Below are 25,054 nucleotides of genomic sequence, written 5' to 3'. Positions count from 1 at the left end.
GGTAAGCAGGTTTTCTGCTGTGCCATGCACTGCGAGGTGGCAGGCTGTTAAGACAATGGCATTGTGCTCTGCTCCTATGCATTTATCTTAAAATGCTGTCAAGGGGGTTTTAAAATGCTCTCCACTCCTAAAAGTGATGAGTATCACAATAAATACCTTTGCATTTGGCATTTATTTTGCTGTGGATCAGCTAAATTTTGTACAGCAAAAACCTGAATAATTTAATGGCTAATGTTTTCAGATGAGTTCAATAACAAAATATAAGGTAAAACTCACAACATTTCAGGGTTCAGTATACAATTAGGATTTAATCAGATATGAGTATTTGTTTTATGATTTAATCAGGTACTCTCTAAACTCTCTAAGGTTCACCCAAAAATGAACAATCTATCATAATTTATGTCATTCCAAACCTGTATGTCTTTTATGAAACTCAGTTTATGTCCAAAACAACTCTGGAGACCACTGACTTTCATTATGGGGAAAAACAACAACAACAACAAAACCAAACAAATGAGTCACACATGAGGCATTTAAAAACATATCTTGATATGACCAATAGTTTATGGTTTTAACTTCTGAATCATGAAGAATAAAGATGTCAGACATTTCATAATGCAGAATTATGAAGGGTATGGTAAAGTCCTGCTATAGTTCTCTTAGTTTCATAATGCCTATAATGTTAATTCAAATTTGGCTGCTTCAGTACCGATAGGTCAAGTTTTTACTGTACGAAGCCTGACCCTTTGATGCTGTGGAGGAGTTGCTCCTTATATCATCTTATATGAGGTACAGATTGTGGCCCTTGGAACATATATGTTTTTTTTATTTAAATATTTAAATAATTTAAAGAACCTTTTTTTCCCACGATAGAGAACCTTTTGTGGAATTGAAAGGTCCCATGGATGGTAAATGTTCTTCATGGAACCATAAATACCAATAAAAAACCTTTATTTTTAAGAGTGTAGAGCTGATAGATCCGGCCCACATCTGGTACACCTGGAATCCACACAGCCGGATGTGGGCCAGATCTGGGCCGACACTATGTTGCTGTCTGGGAAACCATCATATTAAAATCCCATGACTTTTTAGTGAAGTTTATTCATTTCCATGACTTGCCTGGAAATCACAATTTGTCCACATTATTTCCAGACTTTGACTATAACCGTGGGATGACTGAAAGACGAAAGAAGGTACAGTTACGTGTCCTGTTGTCGCTGTTTATTGTTGGAGGACACATTTACGCCCATCTACGCTGACGCTGACGCTGACGCTGGCATTCGGAGGAGGAGCAGATTGCACCTTACATATGTGTAACGGTTGAAGCCGCTCAAGTCACGAAACTCCGAGTCCTTCATAACAACACTGAAGTGGAAGATGTTTGCGTGCACTTCTCTTACTATCAGCTCTGTTGCTTTTCGCAACTGTAGGACATTGGTGGTAAGTTGTTTACCTGTCAGTATCTTAAAAAGAAATGCGCGTGTACGATAAGTGTGTGTGAGACCATTGTGCTTCATAGGGAACTTACCAAGTTTGAAATGTTTATTAGGCTGAGATTGTTAGCTGACAGATCCAGCGTTAACCTGTGTTTAGTCATGTTAACCACTGTTTTCAGTTGTGTTTCTCTTTTCTTATTATGTATGTACTGTACACTACAGTACATTCCAATGTGAGTTGGGTAACAGCGTGATGTAACTCTCATCTCGCGCACTTCTCTTGTACACCTAGAGGTGGCGCTGTGAAGCGAAGTGAGGCTTCAAGCTTTTTCAGACCAAAGACAGAGCATTACATATTAATATATTTACATACTCTGCAAAGCCATGAGATTACTACAGTCATGTACTTCATATAATTCAAAGCTGGAGGGATGCTATGTGTTTTATTTTATACTATAGCATATGTTTTTGTGTAATAATGTCAGTAAACTCATAACATTTAGTATCACCCGTCTTATGTTGACCCATCTTTTATTGTCCTCTTTCTACCCCAGCTGGTGCGATATGCCCAGACAGCAGCTGCCCCTGCCCCTGAGCCAAAAATAAAGAAATTTCAGATTTACAGATGGGACCCTGACACATCTGGTGACAAGCCCCGCATGCAAACCTATGAGGTTAATTTGAACACGTAAGTACACCAATATTTACACGAATGTTAGACAATAAGCACAGATGTTGCACTTAAAGGAGTTCACCAATAAATAAATTCTGTCATCATTTACTCATCCGACTGCCTTCAAAACCATCAAACATTTTCTCATCCTAGATGTGGCCCAATGGTTCTTGATGCCCTCATCAAAATTAAAAATGAAATCGACCCGACACTCACCTTCAGACGCTCATGTAGAGAGGGTAAAGGAATATAAGAAATACATACATTTAAATAGAAAGAAAATGTGTATTTTTAATAATAAATATTACTCTTTTGAGCACAAAATAAACTACTGTGTCCTATTAATGTAATTTCTCTGTATATAACTTTACAGGTATCTGTGGCTCATGTGCTATGAACATCAATGGGGGCAACACTTTAGCCTGTTTAAACAAAATAGATACAAATACCAGCAAAGTGACAAAGATTTACCCTCTGCCTCACATGTATGTTGTGAAAGATCTTGTGCCTGTGAGTATACCACTGTTAACTGAATATCAATCTGAAATAAATAAAATAATAATATAATATAATAAATAGAATGTACCTGTAACTTTATAAACTGTTGTTTTAGGATATGAGCAACTTTTATGCACAGTACAAGTCCATTGAGCCCTATCTAAAGAAGAAGGATGAGTCAAAGCAGGGGAAAGAGCAGTACCTCCAGACGATCGAGGACCGTGAAAAGCTGGTTCGAGACCTTCTGCTGAATATTCTACTGATTCTGTCAGTGTGAAGGGTGATTGTGATCTTTACTAATGATTTTTTTAAATGCATTCTTCTTCATGCTCATAGGACGGCCTGTATGAATGCATTCTGTGTGCTTGCTGCAGCACTAGTTGTCCTAGTTACTGGTGGAATGGAGACAAGTACCTTGGTCCAGCTGTGCTCATGCAGGTATTTATTTGTATTTTTCTCTCTAAGTTTATTATATGAGCAATGATTGTGTTATTTATGTGTTAAACACCAGAGAAACTCTTGCTGATTTTGTATTGAATTCTGCAGGCGTATAGGTGGATGATTGATTCTCGGGATGACTTTACCGAAGAGCGTCTCTCCAAATTACAAGACCCTTTCTCCCTCTACCGCTGTCACACAATCATGAATTGTACAAAGACATGTCCCAAGGTAGGCCATCTTCCCATCAAAATATAGCCACCTTTCACTTCGATGGACAAGACTCTCTGTCGGTCGTTGGACATTAAGTAAACGTTTTTTTTTATGTTTAATCTCTCCCATTTGTTACTGTATTCCATTTAATCTGTGTTGTACTCTCGCCTGTTTAGGGACTCAATCCCGGAAAGGCCATAGCAGAGATTAAGAAAATGATGGCGACTTACAAAGAAAAGAAATCGTCTGCCGTCTGACTTGCACATTCTGGAAATATAATGTACTTAATGATTTCAATTATTGTGTAAATGTGTACATCAAGTATGGAGTGTTATGCTAATATGGGATATTTAGGTTTTACTTTGTTTGATAGTGGAGACTAGGGATGCAACAATACAGTTAGCCCACGGTTCAATACATACCTCGGTTTTTTTAACCACGGTTTACGGTTCGGTTCGGTTCTGATGGCTTGACACATAATAGTGTTTTTTTTGTTATTCTGTGCTTAGGCAATAGGAACAGTAAGAGGTTAAGGAGAAAAAAATAAAAACGATTTATTGCAATACTCCTTTATTTTACTTAAAAGCTAAGCAAAGTCCACTAGTTCTTAGTGTATTGTATAATATACAATTAACACTGACATCTCTTTACCTCAGAGCGTCCGTTAACTGAATGAATTGACAATATCACCTGAAAATCCGATAACATCAGCAATTTTCATTCAAGCAGCTGATTTCTGTGAATGAATGTAAAACTAAATGTATATTGCAGCACAGGGTGAAGTCAGTATATACATTAACGACGATTTGAGACAAATAAATGTACATTTAATGTAAAACTATATAGATGGCATTCTGTGGCGCGGCAGGATTTTGAACACGGTCCTGAGCCGAAAGGCGCCGACGGTGTGTGTAGCGCTACGTACACTCATAGAGAATAATGTGTTCGAATTTAAAAGACGTGGCGCTGCGCGTCCGGTGTGCGACCTCTTTAAATTGACCATTTCAAATAAACATATTTGTGCCTTCTTCAGACAGTGATATTGGGTGACGGCGCCGCTGATGTGCAGTCATGTTGGAAGTGTTTCCGTTTGAGTAGGCTACACGTGTAAAACAATGCTTGCACACAGTTATTTTTATTGTTTACCGTTTATTGTTTATCTTCCTCGGCACTATACTCAACGGCAAAACCGAAATGTCCCCACACCACGGATTTGAAAGACGCCGGCGCTTCCTCGTACTGTAGCCTCACTTCACCGCCGCTCGCCATGTTAAAGTGTGGAATGATGGTTAAGCGCCCCCTAAATTTAGAGCATATTGAATATTTACTCGCGGGGAATTTCCTTATCAGCTTGTAGACTTACAGGCACACACAAACAGTCAATTCGGATATAAATAAAACGCACATAAATTATTTAAACGTAAAACCGAAAAAACCGCAATTCACAAGTGCGTATTGAACCGTGGATGTCGTACCGAACGGTTCAATATTATATTGAGAATTGTGGCATCCCTAGTGGAGACCTAGTCACTGCTAATGTAAAACAAATTCATTTTTCATTGAGGTTATACTGTAATGAATGCATGAAGGTGTAAAAAAATGCCTTAATATATCATATAATAACATAATATTTGTCTTGTGTCTTAGTTTGTTTTTGTGTGGTAGTGTGTGGCTATAAAACATAGCGTACTTAAATATCTGCATGTTTAAGATCACAGCCATTTGTTTAGAAATGATGTTCTGCCTATGATGGAAAGGCATGTTTTATAGTAGGGAAGAAGATGAGAATTGCATGCTTTTTCAGAATAAAATAGATTTAGAGAAGGTCAAGCCTCGTCATGTCCTCCAGGTGGCGGTGTTCAATGGCTGAGTTGACAAAAGAACGCAAAGAAGAAGGGCTATGGCGTCACGTTCATAAAACTGACACTTGAAACAGAAACTGTTACTTTCTCCGGTCGTGTAATGAAATGATGATCCTCGAGTTAAAGTGTGTGCTTTAGCACTCACGTTTTAGATCATATATGGATTCACCAGATATGGGTAAGTGCAAGTCGCCTGTGCATGTCAATATTGAATTAAATATCACTAAATAAGTCACTGTCCCTTGATCACGTCTTGGCTGAAATTTAATAAGGAATTTGTGTATTTACAATCTGTAAACTTAATTCGTATGATATATGAATAAAACTGGATATCCGACATTTGTTCAGTTGTTCAATGTCATCAGAGCAGAACATGTAGCTGCTTCTGAAAATCCCTTAAACTGTCATTGTATCTGTTTTCATCTGTATCAGTTTTAGTATTTTGGTCAATGTATGACATCAGAAGGCTAGATTAATTGGGATTTTTAAACTAACCATAATCTGAGTTTTCCTGATGTGGCGGCTGTGGATACTCCAGGATTGTTGTTCTGTGAGTCGGATCTTTTCAATGAATCGATCGAACGGCTCAACATCTGTTTTGTGCGAGAACCGCTCGGAACGATTCACCGATGAATCATTCCGAGCGGTTCTCGTTCAAAGTTGGTTTTCATTACACAATGCTTTTCAAACACGTTATTAAACGTGCAAAAACTTTGTCAGCTGAGTTAAATATATTTAATGTAAATGCATTGTTTAGGTCCTAAAGTAATTTGTTTTAATGGATTGAATCATGCTTGCAAAAACTGAACTAAACAAATACTTTTTTCGAACACTAAACAAATTATTCGAAACTGAAAACCTAATAAATATCAATATGCGGCTACATATGGCTTGATTGAAACGGGTTTTAAACTACGTCGAATGAGGTGATGTCATGACATGAGAAGTAAATTAGTCGATTTGAACCGATTCTTGTTACGATCAGTTTGAAAGAACCGATTCGTAGAAGTGAGTCGGACTTGCATTACGCGTGACACCCCCCCCCCCCCCCTCCCCCCCCCAAAAAAAACACACACAAACAAACCAGTTCATAAGAAAGCTCACCGGCTCACAGAGGGAAGTAGGCGGAGTTGTCGAGTTGGCTTAAGTTACCCTACCTTACCTGAACGGGAGCATTACCTATCTCACTTTCAGGTTTACTGTAATGTTGTGGATATTTCATCAAGTAGAAACTGTAATGTCATAGACAAATCTCGTGGTGAATGTTTTTGTTAGGAACTTGCATCAGAGAAAAGACCAAAGGCTGGTAAGAGCTTTTTTGTGTGTGTGTGTGCCTTTCTTGAAAAATACAACCGTAGTTCTTCAGCACGTATGGTTTTAAATGGTATTGATTTCAATTGTTAGAACTGACGGAAACAATAATTAGGCATACTTGTCGTTATGTTGAATCAAAGTCAGTTGATTTGAACTTGTGAAATAACTCGTTGAAATGGGCCTGGGCATCATGTTTCTAACACATTGACTGCTGGATATTCTACCTCCTCTACTGAGGTGGCAGAACCTGTATTTCAAGCTCTGCATCATAAAAAGCCACTTAAAATAGCACTAAATAGCTCAGTATTTTATTTTGTGTCCGTTGTATTGCCCAGTTTCAGCTGGTAAAATAGGCCTACTTATTTTCTTATTAATATTTTCTATAAGGATGTCAGCATATGAGTGTCAAAATTATACTGACGTAGATTGGCTACCATTAAATCTTGGGATGCTAAAAAAAGTTGCTGATTATAAAGTTTTGCTGTTTCTCACTTTTGTTTGAAGGAAGCATTTAGGCTATAAAGTGAAAGTCAGCAATTTTTGTTTGTGCAGAAAGAAACTTCAAGCAAGCAAGCACATGACCTGAAAAAAAAAAAGTAAAAAGAAGAAGTTTTCAGTTTGATTCTTCCCTTTTACAATCCTCCTTGACCTGGAAATACTCCAGGCTCACAAGCTTCTCAGGCTTAACCTTTTAAAATACATCTTTACAAACCTTCAAAACTGACGAAAGCAATAAGCCATTTTATAATATTTTCTTTTTTTCTAGAATTTTGATTAAAGAATACAAGGGCACATGAATAAAAAAAAAGAATGATGTGCACAGATAAATCATTTATAATAATTACTGCAATATTCCATTAAAAAAAATGTCCTATTGACATCATAGATCAATGCCAGAGTGTATTCTTGTATTTACAAAAAGGGAGTGTACACTGGAAAGTTATATATTGTGTTTGCACTAATGTCTTAGTGAACTTTAAGAGCTGCTGCTCAACAGGACCACTTACGGATCTTGTCTTTTAGGAAGCTGTTGTCCGGGGCTGGATGATGCGTCCTCCCCAGACACAGAACCCCTCATAAAGGATCCAAGACCCAAGGACCTCAGCACCGTCTCACATATGGTACGATGTTGGGAAAACACAAATGCGCTTCTTGCTATTCTAGAACTTTATTAATTTTATAATCAAATGTAATGTGAATTGTTTCTCAGGATGTTCAGGGGTACAGATGGGTGTGCTGGAAGGTGTGGTTGTGCCGCATTGGGGCGGTATGTTCTGTAGGCCTGCTGCTAGTGCTCTTCAACTGGCGCCCCCGCCTCGGCATCCTGGCCCGGTGCAAGTCCTGTCCCATTTCAATGGCGGATGTTTTACTATTAAAGGTATTGTCTGTCTCCATATGCAGACTGTCTGCTTTACTGAAAATTTAAATACTGGTTGGTAAAATATTGACAAATGGGAGAAGAGTGTACATTAAATCACAGTTTTTCATAATAAGGAAGGGTATTTTTTTATTTGATTATGATAGGACAGATATGGACAGCAGTTTGTTGTAGACGTGGTTAAAGAGGAAATTGAGGAAGGCAGGTAAGACCCACAGTCCATTTATTACTCCTGCTTCTCCTTTTTTCTATTTATGTGTTTTATAAGTTTCAAAAAGGAACCAGCTACTTGTGTAAAGCCATTCTTTGCTTTTTAAAATAAGGTGGAAACCTTCATATTTATATACATCTATATATAAACCGAAATATATATTAAATTTCACATTTAAATCAAAAGAAAAAACAAGTTAATCTAATGGGAATTCACAATATTTGAATTGAATTTTAGATGAATTTGAATCCCTTTAATACCTCTTTTTGCATTGTGACATTATTTTCATAACAATTAAGCACTTTCTGGCCTACATTGTCATTGCTGTAATGTGGGAAAAATTATATATAATTTAAATGGTAAAGTTTTTTACTGTATGCATTTATTTAATTATTATATTAAAAACATATTCAAAAATACTCTTGTTTATAAAGCCATTTAACTCTTATTTTATGTTGATCTCTTTCAGTTTGGAGTTTGCAGGAGGAGAGGCGGATGAGAATGAATGGAGAGACACCGTGCAGCTACACAGTGAAAAGGTAACATAAGGGCAGTCAAAATAAAGGGTGTTATGTACATTTCAGATCCATCTGCTTGATCATATCATGTTTTGCTTTCATCTAGAAAACCATGCTTAGATACTATGTGTTTGAGGGCATGCGCTACATATGGATTGGCAGGAAAGGAGCCTTTTGCAAAGCAAGGTAGTGTCTGGTGTATATATATATATATATATTGTTTCCTCTGAAGCCTCTACATGGTAATATGATTATAAAGCTGAAATTGTGTGGTTGTAAATCTTTCTGTAGTATCCTCAATGAGGGCTGGACCTGCGCTGACCTGCATGGCCGACAGCAAGGACTGAGTCGAGCAGACCAAAACACAAGGTCTGCACCCTTTCAGTTGCTATATGACATGTGAATATAATTCATGCCAAACAAAATCAGTTTTTGTTTTTTTACTCTGTCCTACAGAAAACAAATTTTTGGGGCCAATATCATTGATGTACCTGTGAAGTCTTACTTGGAACTTCTCTTTGAGGAGGTAGACCTTTTTTTCCCCTACTTTTTGTATTTTAAATACGCTGTAAAATGATTATTTTGCTATTACGGACACTATTTAGTGATTAAATAGTGCCATACCCTGGATTTATATATTAAATACATTGTGAAAGATTTATATATTGATCCGCTCTCCTTCTATTTTTCTATTTTCAGGTGCTCAATCCGTTCTACGTATTTCAGGTGTTCAGCATCATCCTGTGGATGTCAGACAGATACTATTATTATGCTGCTTGTATCTTCATCATATCCTTAATTTCCATCGCTGTGTCTCTTTATCAGATTCGTAAGGTATGCAAACATTATTTATACTACTTTTGAGCTCTCTTGTTTTGCTGTGAATTCATATAATAAGTTGTTAATAATAATATGTCGTTTTATGTCTCTGCAGCAAAGCACCACTCTCCGCCGCATGGCCCGTTTGGTAGTGGACATTACTGTGCGCAGGGACACCGGAGGTGACATTGCTTACCAAATGTTAACAATATGCTGCCAGCAAAGTGACGTTCTTCACAATGTTGGCTTGTTTGTGAAAGCATGTTTGTTTGTGTGTCTTTCCAGAGGAAGAGTGTGTAAACTCTGAGGAGCTGGTTCCAGGTGACTGTATTTTGATTCCAGCTGAGGGTTTGCTCCTGCCGTGCGACGCCGCCCTGCTGGTTGGGGAGTGCATGGTGAACGAAAGCATGCTGACTGGTGAGAGAATGCAAACGGCCTTTGAAATTGTGTATTGCACTAAATCTATATGCATTTAGAGGCTTTTCCGTTCTTCCGTTCTCACTACTGCCGCTTTACCAACTGACAGGTGAGAGCATACCAGTGATGAAGACGCCATTGTCTACTTCTGGAGCCACATACAGTCTAGAATCTGAACGCAGACACACTTTGTTTTGTGGCACACAGCTCATCCAGGCTAAAGGAGGCGGTCCTGCTGGGATTGGGGCCATTGCTGTTGTAACACACACAGGTGATTTATAAAGCAATACATCATTTTTTATATTATACACCGCCACTCAAATGTTTGGGGTGTGTAATATGTTTTTATGTTTTATGTGTAATATGTGTAATATGTTGTATGTTATATTATATAATTAATACTTTTATCCAGCAAGGACACATTCAATTGCCAAAAGTGTTTTTTCTTTTGCAATGTTATCAGTTTTAACTTTCAACTTTCTGTTCATCAAAGAATCCTGAAAAAATATATATATTTTGGGTTCCACAGACATATTAAGCAGCACAACTGTTTTCAACTTAACATGTACATTACCCTAAACATGTAAATTACGACTGCCTGGATGCACAGAAAAATGTCTGATTGATTTATATTAAATACTCTACAGTCTACTTGCTATTAGCTACAAGGCAGAGAAGCCATAAAATGACTTTCAAGTTTACCTCCTTTTGTTGTTTTCTCATGAAAACCTCTTTTGATTCTGTTCATCAGGGTTTTTTACTGCCAAAGGGGACCTTATTAGTTCTATCCTCTACCCTCAACCATTAGACTTTCGCTTCTACAAGGACGCTATGAAGTTCCTACTTTTTCTAGGACTTCTGGGTAAGTTGGTTTACTTGGTAGGCTCTTATGTATGTGATATAATGGCGTTTGTTTATGTCTTATAATGCAGTATATGGGCCTTTATCAATGTGAATATCTGTGTTTCAGCATTGGTTGGCACTATTTATAGCATTGTGATACTGTCAAGGAGCAATGTAAGTATTTCATATTTACACTGGAGGGGCCATATCTTATACTTCTTTCTTTAATACTTAGTTTTTTTTCCTCTGTTAGTCAAGATTTTTTAGCATTACAGTAATCGAGCGCAAACGTCGGGTTCCGGAAGTAAAAACTCCATTCATTTTCTCCATAGAGAAATTTATTTTTGAACGATAACTTATAAGGCTTTAAAGACTGCACTACTGTGAGCTACAAAGTTGTTAATCAATGGTTTTTGCTTTTGTTGAAGCCATAAACCTGCATTATTTTAGCTTATTTTTAAAATGATATATATATAGAAATCAACATTTGTAAATTAGTAGTTTTATATTTCTCCATCGTTTTAAATTAAACGATGTTCGCAGTGCTTCATGGGATTGTATTTCTTTCCCTCAGTAAAGCCGTTAACTACACAGTCACGTACTTTTGTTTTCAAAAACGTTTTTGCTTCAAACTGAACTTTGTAGTTTTGTTATTCACCTTGTAGCTGATTGGCTTGGTTCATGGCATATTGATTTTATAAAGACTTTTTTAAAATCCCTATGGGGAAAATGAATGGAAGAAATATTTGTAGAACCTGTGCTGCTAAAAAAGGGGGTGGGGGTTGCATTTTATTTGGTTTTAAATTATTTCTTCCTAAATTGCATTTTATTTACAAATAATTATACTTCAGATTTAATTCCTCTGTGTATTCACTTGTGTCATCAGACACCCTGGAACGAATTACTTATCCGGTCTCTGGATATTGTGACAATAATAGTTCCACCTGCTCTTCCTGCTGCTCTAACTACAGCCGCTATCTACGCCCAGAATCGCCTGAAGCGGCATGGGGTGTTCTGCATAAGCCCACCTCGTATTAATATCTGCGGAAAGATATCACTTTTCTGTTTTGATAAGGTAAGTGATCAAGGTTTCACGCAATGCTTTAAGGAAATCCTTAAAATGGTGTCCTGATGATTGATGAATCACCTTGTAGATGGTTAGTTCAACTCAGGTATATTCATGCCACTTTAGTTTCAAGAATTTGCTTAATCTAATATTTGGCTTTTAAAGACTGAGCTTCAGGCTGTTCAAATAAACTTTGTTTCATTACTCAGTGAAGGTGTTCTGTTTGTGTAATGATTACACCATCAGTGCCCTGGATTAGACCGATACAGAACTTCTTTCCTTAACTCCCCGTGTCGCATCTATTGACTGTAGGAGTGTTCCTTTTACACACATCTAGCTAACATAGATAAGTTTATTGACAAAATTATTATTATTATCATATTACTTATAATAATATCAAATAGTATATGTATTGCATATATTTGTGTGTGGGTGTTTATAAATTAATTATATTTATAGATATTTTATTTCTACAGTAACTCCATCCATATCCATTTCATATTGTTTCCCCATAACATAGAAATAATTTTAAACTTTAAACATACAAATAAGTTTTAGACTAAAACTGTTAAACTGAATTTTATTCTCTAGGAAGTATGATTCATATTTTTGTGGGTCAATAAAATTATTCAATAATAAATTGTATATATATATATTATCCATTTCACAGTGCATAATAGTGTTTCAATGTTTAAGCAATTCTTCATAACAAACAAATAATTTTAAATAACTTTAAATTTTTTAAAATAAACTACTTACAAGGTTGGCTTCATATTTTTCATATGCACAAAAGTCCCCTGGGATATAGTGAGACTAAAAGAAAGATTTTTACCGATTTATTCTAAGTTAGCTCTAGCCCTTTATTATTAAGCATTTCATTTTTCATTGCCATCTTACATGCATCATGTGCTTTCAAAGCAAAGAAATTGGGTTTATTAGTGGCAGCATTATGCAATAGAGGGTTAGCAATGACTGATAAGATCGCTGCTGCTGCCTTGCTAAATATCAAGATCCTGTCTGAAGTGATGCTGCAGTCTAACATCCTGTATGCATATTTTTGTGTCAATGAATGTTTATATAAAGGTGTTCTCATTGATCTTACAGTTTTTTTATGGCATTTTAAAGTTAAGCTAGTAAAAGAGAGTGGTGTATAATTTTCATTAGCTATATTTCCATCCACCCATTTTTATACACATTTTCGAAATATCACATTAAAAAAGCACCGGGTAGAAATGCCAAGATGTGCATAAATTCTAAATTTGCGCATAAAAAATTGCGTGCTCAATTGAGGCGGTTACTTTTTTTTTTTTCCGAAAAGACATGCGCATAAACTACGAGTGAAACCCATTTACCGAATAAATCCCTTGACCCTCACGTGACTTTGCCTCAACAGTAGATGTGATTGGATAACTGGACTAACCAGCGGACCAATATCATTGAACAGCATCTCAAATATTGGTTTGATCATTCTGAAATGTCTGAGCCAAAGTCTATCATCAGGATAATTTGGTATTAATGACCTCCCAGAAACATCTCACACTCGCATTCCCAAACACTAGCATCTGAACGCATGATAACTTGACAACATTTATTGCGTTTCGTCTGCACACTCTTAGACGCAAGTCGTTTATGATGGAGGTAAAAAGAGCCACAGTGGCTTCCATTTTTATTAGATATTTTGCGCCAGTTTCCCTGGAAGTGATTTTTCTCTCTTGAACACATGGGATGGAAACGCTGCTTTATTCGCAAATGTTTTATGTGATATTCCAGTTTTGTGCACAAGTTAAATTTGCAACTGTATAGAAACGTATATTGTGAGTTGACAAAAACTGTCAGTTTCTTTGTGTTTGTTTCAGACTGGCACTCTGACAGAGGAGGGTCTGGATGTGTGGGGTGTCATGGAAGCGAGTGGAGGGGTATTTGGCGAGCTGATCCCTGACCCTCTCTTTCTCCCTCCTGGAATGATGCTCTTTGCACTTGCCTCCTGCCATTCTGTAGCTTTGCTTGGGGGTCAAGCACTTGGAGACCCACTAGAGCTCAAAATGATTGAATCCACTGGATGGGTAATGACTGGTTTCTCACAGTGCTTCATGTTCTTAAAGGGATAGTTTACCCAGAAATGAAAATTCTTTCAACATTCATTCATCCTGATGTTGATCCAAACTTGAATAACTTGCTTTGTTATTCTCACAAAAGAAGATCAATCTGGTTCATACATTGAAAGTCAATGGGCACCAAAACCTTATAGCTACCAACATCTTCTTTTGTGAACGTTTGGAACGACATAATGAGAGCTGTGAGCTGATTTCAGTAATTCGCATCTCATTTCTTTAAGCCTTTTACATATCAAAGTTGCCATAAAACTGATTAAACAAAACAGATTCATACTTCTCATGTCATCTTGCATGCAAAATGACAGGAACTGACGGAGCCGGAGAGTGAGATGGGACATGATTCTGAATTTGGGAGAGACAGAGTATTAGCAGTGATGAGACCTCCTGGACCTGAGCTCTTGTCAGAAGGAAATGTAAGTTGATATGAATGAAAAGGATGGTTCAATCAGAAATGAAAATCATTTACTCACCCTCATGTCGTTCCTAACCAGTATGGCTTTGGGCCCTATTTTCACAATCTGAAACGCAAGTATCAAGCGCGAAACACAAGTAACTTTGTGGGTGGGTCTTGGGCGCTGTTGCTATTATACCGGCGGGATAAATGACTCTTGCGCCCGATGCAAATCTAAAATGGGTTGGTTTGAAGTAGCTTCATTATTCATAGGTGTGGTTTGGGTGTAATGTGAAATAAACCAATCAGAGCATCATCTCACATTCCCTTTAAGAGCAGGCGCGCTTGTTCCATGGCGGATTGCTATTATAGCGGCGGATTTGCCAGGCGCACGCCAGGAGCATTTCACAGCCGAGGAGACCGACGTTCTCGTCAGGGCCGTAAAAGACAGAGAAGTGACATTGTATGGGGATGGGAGAAACCCACCCAAATTAGCTTCGGTTAAACAGGCGTATACAAATTTGGGTAAATGTGGAAAGTAGATTTATGCCTATTTGTTCATATCTTCGTGGATACAGCAATGATTTCCCTCGTGTGTTAATATTTTTCATAAATAATAATGTATGGTTTTCTAAAAATGAGAACTGCTGCGTTTGTGTGTAGATAAGCAAATTGCATGCGCGTTCTGCACACGCTACATTGATTATGGCCAAGCACGCGCCCTTAAAATAACATATGAATAACATGTGCAACGCGCCACTGACTTTAGACTGGGTTTTTCCTGGTCAGTGGCGGAATTGTTTTCTAAACCTGCAAAATAGCACCAGGGAACGTTTGCGCCGAAACACGCTTCCTCTTTTCGCTGAACCGCCCCCGGGAGCGCAAGTTCATTCCCTAGTTTACCGACGTGCGTCTGTGGAGGGAAAAGTCCGCTGTGCGCGGGTGCAAAATAGGAATGATACATGCGTCGGTGTACAAAGTCAATTGCGCTGGGTGTAAGATAGGGCCCTTTCTCTCTTTATGTGGAACATGAAAGAATATACTTTGAAACTGTTTTTGTCTATGCAGTGAAAGTCAATGGGTTTCAGTGTTGTTTGGACCCCAGTGTTCTTCAAAATATCTTTTGTTTCACAGAAGAAAGAGAGGCATACAGGTTTGGAATGACATGTGCATGAGGAAATGGTGACAGAATGTCTATTTCTGGCTCTTTAAAACAAAAAATTTAGAAAAGCAAAAAGCCATTTTTATAATGTTGTAATCCTAATTTACCTATCCTTTTATGTGTTTTTCAGTCGGTCAGTCAACCAGTAGCAATTGTGCGGAGATTCCCATTTTCCTCTTCTTTGCAAAGGATGAGCGTGGTGAGCGTTGGGCCAGGTGGAGATTCTCCTGTCGCATTCCTTAAAGGAGCACCTGAGATGGTGGCCAGCTTCTGCCTCAGAGAAAGTGGTGAGGGCCTGACTCTTGAAACTTGTCCTGATTCTTATATCACCTTGAGAATGGCAAGCCGGAGTACATGAAATGCTACCTACCTATTTATTTTTGTGCTCAGTTTTGTTCTGTCTTTGTGCTCTCCTTGTGACAGTGCCTTCTCATTTTTCACCCACTCTCCGGGAGTACGCGAGCCAGGGCTTCAGGGTCCTTGGATTTGCCTACAAGCACCTCAATAAGGAGACTGACCTAGCCACTGTTGAAAGGTCAGCTGTTTTGTTTTATAAACTACAGTTTATAAGTTTGGGGTCGGTAAGATTTAAAAAAAAAAAAAAGTTTTTAAAAGACGTCTCTTATGGTCACGAAGGCTGCATTTATTTGAAAATACAGTAAGAACATTTTTAGACAGTTTTCTATTTTAATATATTTGAAGATATAATTTATTACTGTAATGCAATCATTACTCCAGTCTTCAGTGTCACATGATCCTTCAGAAATCATTCTGATATGCTGATTTGCTGTTCAAGAAACATTTCTTATTATCAATGTTGAAAACAGTTGTTCTGCTCTATATTTTTCTGGAAACTGTGAAACATTTTTTTCTGGATTCTTTGATGAGAATGTTAAAAAGAATAGCATTTATTTGAAATAGAACTCTTTGGTAACATTATAAATGTATTTGCTGTAACTTTTTATTAATTTAATGAATCCTTGCTGGATAAAAGTATTAAGTTCTTTTAAAAAAATCCTACTGATCCCAAACATTTAAACTGTAGTGAATTTAATTATTACTGCATACTTAAATTCTATTTATAAAATATAATAGATATTTAGAGAGAGACAGATGCATGCTTTACATTCCTGCGGCCTCGTCTCATTTTATAATAATATATACAGAAGCTTTATTGTTAAAAATGTTTTGGGACAAGCGAATTTACCTTTCAAACAAGTAAAGCATCTTTGTGTCTCTCTGAAACACTGTATCTGGAAAAGCAATGATAAATCTTGATAAATGTTTGCTTGTAGGGTGGAGGTGGAGAAAGACATGAACTTCCTGGGTCTGTTGGTAATGAAGAACCAAGTAAAGCCAGAGAGTGCTGAAGTCATTCGCACTCTTAAAATGGCACAATTACGGCCTGTTATGGTTACAGGTATGTCCAAAAATGACAAATTTAATCTAAAAACCCTTATACTGAATGTTTATAAACCATGATTTGCTTTATGATCGTTAAATTGACACTAAACATCTCTCTCTCTCTCTCTCTCTCTCTCTCTCTCTCTCTCTCTCTCTCTCTCTCTCTCTCTCTCTCTCTCTCTCTCTCTCTCTCTCTCTCTCTCTCTCTCTCTCTCAGCTTTATAGACAGGGAAGTGAAAATGATTTGTCACATTGTTTTTTTCTGCTCTGTCAGGTGACAATATTCTCACTGCTGTGAATGTAGCACGTGCGTGTGGAATGGTGCTGTCACATGAGAAGGTTATTTTCGTTCATGCATCGCCCCCTACTGCCAGTTCAATGGCCTCGCTGCAGTTTCATCAAGGAGATGGTGCAGTAGCCACCGTTAATACTCATGAGACTATTGATAATCCAGTACAGGTTTGACCTATTAAGTGCTTTATAGGTGTTACCATTGACATATCATGTAGTAATGTCTTATACAGAGTTTTTATTAATTGAGAAATATTTCCTCTTCCTGTACCCTAAGGGTCTCTACCAGAACAGTGCCGGCTATCATTTGGCTATAAATGGAGTGTCCTTTGCAGCACTTTGTGATCATTTCCCTGAATATCTACCCAAGGTGACTTAGATTAAGTTTTACGAGTATTGATTCATTCCAGTTTTAGACTGGTGATGTGGGCACCATACTTTTCAAATGGATTTTCTGGAAACTGACAGTGCTCATTGTTTCTGTTACAGATTCTGATAAGGGGTACAGTGTACGCCCGCATGACCCCAGAACAGAAAACCCAGCTAGTAAAAGCACTGCAGAATCTCAAGTGAGTTCAGTATTTGAAATGTGTGGTCAGATGGAAATAAAGAGCAGTAGTGAGCATTGCTTGGAAATGATCTGTAAAAAATGTAGAAGTATACAACATCATTGATAAATCAACAATGAATACAGTAATATTTGTCAGCAGGGGTTTGTAACACTGAATATAACTGCCATATCTCCTGACTCGTGTGCAGTTACAGGGTGGGCATGTGTGGGGATGGAGCCAATGACTGTGGAGCCTTGAGGGCTGCAGATGTCGGTGTGTCATTGTCTGAGGCTGAGGCCTCTGTGGCGTCTCCTTTCACATCCAAGTCTGATAACATTAGCTGCGTGCCTTTACTCATCAAGTAAATAACACTTTTACCATAATGTGTACATTATTACCTGGCTTTTAGCCAGAAATTGTATAAATAATATTGTATTCTTGACTTAAAGGACAAGTTCGGTATTTTACACTTAAAGCCCTGTTTACAGATCGTTTCTGATGAAATAGAACGGTTGAGATAAAAATGTGGACACATGCTGCTGTCCCGAGAATTTTAGGTTTATTTCGCTTCTCCCCCCCACCTACACAATGGCAGCCTATGGGCACTGGAACAATCCTTCCTAAAACGCATTAAACTTTCGATTACAAAGACGTGAAACTCACCGAGTGGTCAGGGGTTGTTCACTGATATGCTCACACAAAAATCGCTGCAAAAGATGCTTTCCAACAGGTTTTATCGTAGTTTTTGTCCAACTCCATTGACTTGAATTGGATGGGCTGTGTGCGGTACGGTATTACTCCGCCGCTTCTTCTTCTGCTTCTTCTGTGTATTCAATTAAATGCCAGTGGTTTGCTTGTAATTGGCAAAGGTGCATTATCGCCACCAACTGGGCTGGAGTGTTTATTATTCAAGCTCTCAACGGAAGAATCTACGGGTGTGAGACGTTTGGAAAAATAGGTCCACAGTTTTACAACGAATGGTAAAACACCTGTTGGAAAGCATCTTTTGCAGCGATTTTTTTGTGAGCATATCATTGAACACCCCTGACCACTCGGTGAGTTTCACGTCTTTGTAAACGAAAGTTTAATGCGTTTTATGAAGGATTGTTCCAGTGCCCATAGGCTGCCATTGTGTAGGTGGGGGGGAAAGCGAAATAAACCTAAAATTCTCGGGACAGCAGCATGTGTCCACATTTTAATCTTAACCGTTCTATTTCATCAGAAACGATCTGTAAACAGGGCTTTAAGTGTAAAATACCGAACTTGTCCTTTAAGTTATTATAACATCAATATATAATTTGTTTTATTTATGTGTATTTATATTTATTTGTTATTATTATTATTAATAAAATAATTGCTTTTATTACAACAATTATTTCTAGTAATTAAAGTAATATTAATCATGTTTGTTTTTAATAATAATAATTTTTGTAGTAGTTTTAGTAGTAGTATTTATTGAATTTTGTATTTTTGACTTAAATTATAATATCAATATATGATATGTATAATAATGTATTTATATTTATTATTAATAATAATAATTACTATTTATGAACTTTATTAATTCAAATATTTGATAATAATAATAATAATTGTTTATTGAATATTTTATATATATATATATATATACACATACACTGTTATAATGTACAATAATAAATAAATATGAATAATTAATTTGAATAAACTACGATTATGATGTGTATTGTTATAAAACTAAATCTAATGTCTAATTTGTTTGAAAACAGGGAAGGCAGGTGTTCACTGGTGACATCATTCTGTCTTTTTAAGTACATGGCCTTGTACAGTCTGATTCAGTTTGCCTCTGTTCTTATTCTCTACACTGTGAGTGTTTGCCATTTTACATTTTTTCATGAGCTTAAAATCAATATCCAAATATACAATGAAGTAATTTGGGCATTTTAACAATCAAGTTGATGATTTCTTTTATCTATTGTAGGAGAAAACAAACTTGGGAGATTTTCAGTTCCTCTTCTTTGATTTAGTTTTGGTGACAGTTTTGGCTATAGTGATGGGACGGGGAGGTCCCAGCGATGAGATCCACCCCCAGCGACCAGCTGCCAGTCTTCTATCTCTGCCAGTCCTGGCTAGTTTACTGGTTCACACTGTGCTGCTGATCCTTGCTCAAGTGTCTGCCCTACTTATCACTGTCTCACAAGACTGGTAAGCAACTGACCTAAGTGACCTAATTTTTAGGTAACATTAAAAATCCTTGTACCCTCATAACTGTTGCGTTATAACTATGCGACTGTTTGCAGGTATGTGCCTCTAAATTCCACTAAGACAGGGGCTGCAAACCTGCCCAACATGGAGAACACAAGTATATTTGCCTTATCGGGGTTCCAGTATATCATCATGTCTATTGTGATAACTAAAGGATATCCTTACAAAAAACCACTGTATTACAATGGTGAGCATTTTAACCTGACCCTAGACCTGTTTAACACAGCAAACATAGGCTTGTTTGACAGAAAATGCACTGTAAACCCATTTATCGATAATCTTTTATCATCAATATAAAATAATGGAGTAAACAAATCACAATTTGTTTAAAAAAATGTTTGACTGAATCCAGATCATTTGAGCAGTTTGTAGATTCACGTTGGGGTTTGTGTTTTATTAAATGTAGATTTTATGGATGTACATGTGTTTCCTCTCATCATGCAAGTTAGATTTCACAGTGATCAAGAATTCTAGAATAAGTAATAATTCTCAATTGCCCACTCCCGATAACCATTTAATAATTTGTAGACATTATTAAAGGATGTGCTCAATGTAGATGTAGTCTATGTTTAGTTATTTTTAATGTTTTTTTCCTCCTCTTCTTAGTTTTGTTCCTAGTCGCACTGCTGCTCTTCTTTGCTCTAATGAGCTGGCTGGTGCTTTTCCGCCATACCATCATCCATCGTGTGCTGCAGCTCTATGACATCACTGATATGAGATATAAACTACTGCTGGTGGCCGTAGCCGCACTCAACCTGTTTATATGCTACTTGATTGAGGTACAGACAAATACATGCATGACCACATGGCGTCTGGAACATGAAACTAATATCAGTAATTGCAGTTAAGTTATTTCTCTTTACAGATTCTTATTGACCAAGGGGCCCTGAACTGCCTTCGCAACCTCAGGGGAAAACGCGAGTCCAAAAAGCAGTTCAAACGTCTAGACGTCCAGCTTGCAGAAACACCCTCATGGCCGCCCCTGAACCAGACCTTGTTCCCACCACAGTGCACCGTCATCGGTGTTAGCTAACACCTACCTCCCGCTTTAGCATTTCAAATCTCCCAATGCACATATCCAGTGTTGCCAAAGATCTGATAGCACCTCTCAGTGCACTAGTGAGGTATGGCTACCAGATGCCGTCCTTGTCTGCCTATTATATATGGCACAAAACTTATCATACAGTAACAAGAGTGAAGTAAAGATCACTGTTAGTCATGGTATTTCTTATAATATAACGCATAAATGAACAATTAAAAACTTTTAAAGCTACAATATGTAAGATTTTTGTAATAAAATATGCAAAAATCACTTGCACAGTGTGATATATTTCCTGCAGTTGTGTACTTACAATATCCCAAAAGTTCCCAAAGATTTTTAATTTCAGAGAAATTACAATTTTAAATAATGGCTCGTCCACTTGTCGCCTGTCAATGACGTAATATCCACGTTATACCTGGTTTCCGCTCGTACTGCCATAGTAACCATGGTGACAGACGTGGACAACTGCGTTACGTCTAGCGGCACGCTCACGCTGTTGTTGTTTCGTTCAAACATTATGGACCATGGCAAGCAGACTGGGACAAAAGTAGAACCAAAACGAGGATCAATATCAGCGTGGCGTTTTCGAGATGCCGAGAGCTCCACGTCCGTGACAAACTTTGACTTGACAGAGACGCCACTCTTGTATTAGACAGGTGAGCAAATGTACATAAAACTAATCAGTGTTCTACAGCTCAACATGATGAAATGTTAGAATGTGATCAGTATGTTATTCTAATGTTGATCTAGCTTACTGCTAATCTCATACAGACAAACTAACACATAGAATACCATTACAACTTTCAACACACTCAAATGCAGTTTAGTGTGATAGTGTAGACCAAGTGAAACAGCGCTGCGTTACCTCGCAAGTTTCATTCGTCTAATAAACTGACCTATATGAGTATTAATTCAGCACTTGCGGGTAGTTCGGTTGAATGAAATATCCACAGGACTCGCGTGTGGTGCTGATATCTGTCTCTCATTAGCAATCGCGCCCTGCTTCATACCACAGTCATGTTAAAAACATCAATGTATTCACTATCCATAAACATTATTAGATCCTTCGGCATGACGACAAGTTCCATAATTCCGCTTATGCGTCATCAACCTACGCCTTTGTTATTTTAAGAGGTTAGCGACCCCTAGCGGCTAAAAAAATGACATATTGTAGCTTTAAGTCTTTTGAAGGTGTGCTGAATGATTTAGAAAAGGGGTGGAAACATATTTAACAATTTATACATGCAAATTAACAGTTTATACAGAAAAAGGGGCATATTGCCTTGTGAACTGATTGATTTGGTTACTAACATTATTCCAAAATATTGAGCATGTTGTTGTAAACCCATATGCTTTTTTTTTTTTTTCTTGGACCATAAATGTTCTACCAAAGCTTTCAAGTTGTCGTATTGGAAAAGTAATGCATACATGCTGCCCACTTTATTTCTTAGTGAAACAGATTATTGAAAAATATATTTTTTTAAAACAGGGCAGGAACTTGGTTTAATCCAGCCATTGTTGATTGGGTGAAAGCATGCTTGCAGTCGATTGTAAGAAAGGGGGCGGAGTTTAAGCAAATTAAATTATTGGCGACATCCACCATATGTCACCATAGAGAAATCTGATGCTTTCATCAGGGGTCCAGTTACTAGGCTACATTTTAATAAAAAAATGACAATGCCAAAAAAACATCTTAAAAATAAAACATGTGAGGGGAAAACATTCTTTAAACGTGGATTTTTCAGTTATCAGGATTTAACTGTTGATAATTTGACATGATCCAGGATTGTTAGGTTCTTCGATGCTCATCCTGGAGTTGCTGTCATAACAACAAGTCTATAAGCTCAAACCTGCTCAGGAGCAGCTTATTTCACGTGAACAATGATTTGACTGTGTCTTTTTAAAGGAGTAAGTCTGTCCCAGACATTGCTACTTTCTTACAAGAGCACCCTATTGAACCAGGGACAATAATTAAAAATATAAATGAAAATGTTTTTCTATACATCATTTTCAAATTAGTTGAAAATAATTGAAATGTTTTATCATCTGTAATAGACAGCCTTACATTACAAACAGTTTGTGACCGCTATTATACCGGTGGCTTGGTGCAGTGCAGGAGATGCAGGTAACTTTAACTTATGCATATAAAATAACACAGCGTAAAAAGTACCATTAGAAATATGTTATTGAGAGGCCCTTAGAGCGTTGGCACTTGCAACGCTAAGGTCATGGGTTCGATTCCCAGGGAAAGCAAGAACTGAGTAAGAATGTAAAATGTGTACCTTGAAATGCAATGCAAGTCGCTTTGGATAAAAGTGTCTGCCAAATGCGTAAATGTAAATAATTTGGAATCGTGCAACAAATATTTACATATTTCATTTGTCTTTTAGAACTTATGTCTTTGCCTGCTTGGCTGTTTCCTTTTTTGATTATTTGAAATATTACCAACGCTGCATTGCTGATCATGATTTGGCGTATCAATATATCTGCCCTTTCCAATGAACACACAGTAATATATATATTTTAATAAAACCTGCAAATTTGTTTGAAGAGCCAAATTAGCCAGAGATCAGTTATCACGATTAGAACATCCTGGCATCTGTCAAATCATCTCAGATGTATTAAGCGAGGTACGAAAAATGGACCCCAATAAATAACATCCATTTAGAAAAGTGAATTTTCATTTATAGCTGACTTTTTTTTTAATATAAACATATAGTGATTTCTAGAAGAGGACGAGTTTGCATAATATCTATAAATAGATAACGAGAGACTAAATTAAAAGTGAAAAGAAAAGTAGAGCCGAGACACATCATGAAGAGAACAGACGTCATTTCAAGGGAAGGGAAGGTTAGAGTTTTTGATTAAAGATTACGAGGGCATAATTTGAAGAAATTATGTGCATGGATAAATGCTTTATAACAAACACTTTAACATTCTGTAAACAAAAAAACAAAGATGTTGATTTTGATTCCATGGGGACAAAATATTTTCAAAAATGTTTTCCAGAGACATTATTTAAAAAGTCTTTATTAAATGGGCATTTTGAAAAGTATTTACAGACAGATTTCTGTGTCTTCAGGCAGGGCATGATACCCGTCTGGTCTGATTTGTTACAGTACAATGGGTGAACAATGACATATCAGATTAAAGGGTATTTCCATAAACTGCAGGAGTCAGAGATATCATTCCTGGACAGCACAGGAGACAAAGGTTTAAGGAAGGAAACTAAAAAAAGAAAGAAAAAAAGCAGGGAGTTGCAGTTAGGAAAGGTAGTATGGCTCTTCATGTATAGACATTGTATTGCAAGAGCCAAAGCAACTAAATCAACTGACTTAACACTCCAATAAAGTTGCGTTGTTAAGCCACCGGTGTGACACACTTTTCTCTTAGGTTTCAATAAAGTTAAATAATCTCTTATAGGATATTCTGTAATCCAGTCATAGAGGTGTTTCTCAAATGATCTTGAAGCCATTCATGTAAGCTTAACATTGCACCATCATTCAGTTAAAAACCTATTCACTGATACACAACTTCATTCGTTCGCTCATATTTCCTCACAACAACCTGAGTTCCTACATAAGTAAAAAAAAAAGCGCGAGAGAGAGAGAGAAAAGAAAATGGCCAACAGCAGATCTGATGAGAAAGTGAGGCGAGGGGAGCCAGCGAAATCATCCTTCCCCCACCTCACTCCCTTCGGTTCTTCCCAGCACAACAAACATTTACAGAACTCATCCTTCTGTTGGATTTCACTTAAAAATGCACAGATCTAAAATTCACTACCTTTTTTAAATCATAAAAGGCATGGAAATGGGTTAAAAATGCCATTTGCTGCAAACATTTAATTCTGGACTAGTTTTTGTTTTTATTCTTTTTACTTCATGTAGAAATCAGGACAGTCAGAGGAAGACTCATGAGTAAAACAACAACAACAAAAAATAACCGTAAACCATAAAGAACTTAAAGTCAGCTTAAGTTTCCGCATTATACCCTCACTGTTTCTTACCCATTTAAAAACATATGGCAATTAGCAGACCGAGCCAGTAATAACCAATATTAAAACAAAAGACAAACTCAAGCAATAAAAAAGCTTGAGAGAACAGTGTGGAAGGGAGGTCTGAATAATTAGTGATATTTCTAGAATTATTGCTGAAGGAAGCTGGTGCCTC

The 25,054-nt window shown here is 37.2% G+C and overlaps 2 protein-coding genes across 3 annotated transcripts; both read left to right on the top strand.

The window, feature by feature from the left end:
- Positions 1-1,266: 1,266 nt before the first annotated feature.
- On the top strand, positions 1,267-5,120 carry LOC307146385 (succinate dehydrogenase [ubiquinone] iron-sulfur subunit, mitochondrial-like). The gene is made up of 8 exons (XM_079850329.1): positions 1,267-1,440; positions 1,991-2,124; positions 2,263-2,348; positions 2,483-2,619; positions 2,723-2,839; positions 2,944-3,045; positions 3,154-3,276; positions 3,435-5,120. Exons 1-8 carry the CDS (start codon positions 1,378-1,380, stop codon positions 3,513-3,515), a joined length of 843 nt encoding a protein of 280 aa, XP_079706455.1. The 5' UTR covers positions 1,267-1,377; the 3' UTR covers positions 3,516-5,120.
- A 99-nt stretch (positions 5,121-5,219) lies between these two features.
- Positions 5,220-23,408, top strand: atp13a2 (ATPase cation transporting 13A2). Of its 2 annotated transcripts, none has more exons than XM_079850321.1 (29): positions 5,220-5,298; positions 7,458-7,555; positions 7,645-7,812; positions 7,959-8,017; positions 8,493-8,562; positions 8,648-8,727; positions 8,833-8,910; positions 8,998-9,067; positions 9,241-9,375; positions 9,476-9,542; positions 9,646-9,777; positions 9,887-10,048; positions 10,529-10,639; positions 10,748-10,794; positions 11,507-11,695; positions 13,543-13,749; positions 14,106-14,213; positions 15,484-15,640; positions 15,777-15,888; positions 16,649-16,773; positions 17,032-17,216; positions 17,326-17,418; positions 17,538-17,617; positions 17,808-17,960; positions 19,348-19,444; positions 19,560-19,783; positions 19,879-20,030; positions 20,450-20,622; positions 20,709-23,408. In XM_079850321.1, exons 1-29 carry the CDS (start codon positions 5,280-5,282, stop codon positions 20,874-20,876), a joined length of 3,519 nt encoding a protein of 1,172 aa, XP_079706447.1. In that variant the 5' UTR covers positions 5,220-5,279; the 3' UTR covers positions 20,877-23,408. The 2 variants fall into 2 exon arrangements, with proteins under 2 accessions (XP_079706447.1, XP_079706448.1); XM_079850322.1 differs by lacking the exon at positions 5,220-5,298 and adding an exon at positions 6,231-6,426.
- Positions 23,409-25,054: the final 1,646 nt, after the last annotated feature.

The sequence above is a fragment of the Squalius cephalus genome (assembly GCF_949319135.1).
Source record: "Squalius cephalus genome assembly, chromosome: 18".
Classification (NCBI taxonomy): domain Eukaryota; kingdom Metazoa; phylum Chordata; class Actinopteri; order Cypriniformes; family Leuciscidae; genus Squalius; species Squalius cephalus.
Note: the sequence above shows the minus strand (reverse complement) of the source record. Positions and strands in the feature narration are given on the sequence as shown.

Bases quoted from the DNA above. Each gene is read 5' to 3' on its own strand.
- LOC307146385 (XM_079850329.1), top strand. From the start codon at position 1,378: ATGTTTGCGTGCACTTCTCTTACTATCAGCTCTGTTGCTTTTCGCAAC. The intron at 2,840-2,943 runs GTTCGAGACCTT...TCATGCTCATAG, and splicing joins TCGAGGACCGTGAAAAGCTG to GACGGCCTGTATGAATGCAT. The intron at 3,046-3,153 runs GTATTTATTTGT...TGAATTCTGCAG, and splicing joins GTCCAGCTGTGCTCATGCAG to GCGTATAGGTGGATGATTGA.
- atp13a2 (XM_079850321.1), top strand. The intron at 9,543-9,645 runs GTGACATTGCTT...GTGTCTTTCCAG, and splicing joins TGTGCGCAGGGACACCGGAG to AGGAAGAGTGTGTAAACTCT. The intron at 9,778-9,886 runs GTGAGAGAATGC...ACCAACTGACAG, and splicing joins GAACGAAAGCATGCTGACTG to GTGAGAGCATACCAGTGATG.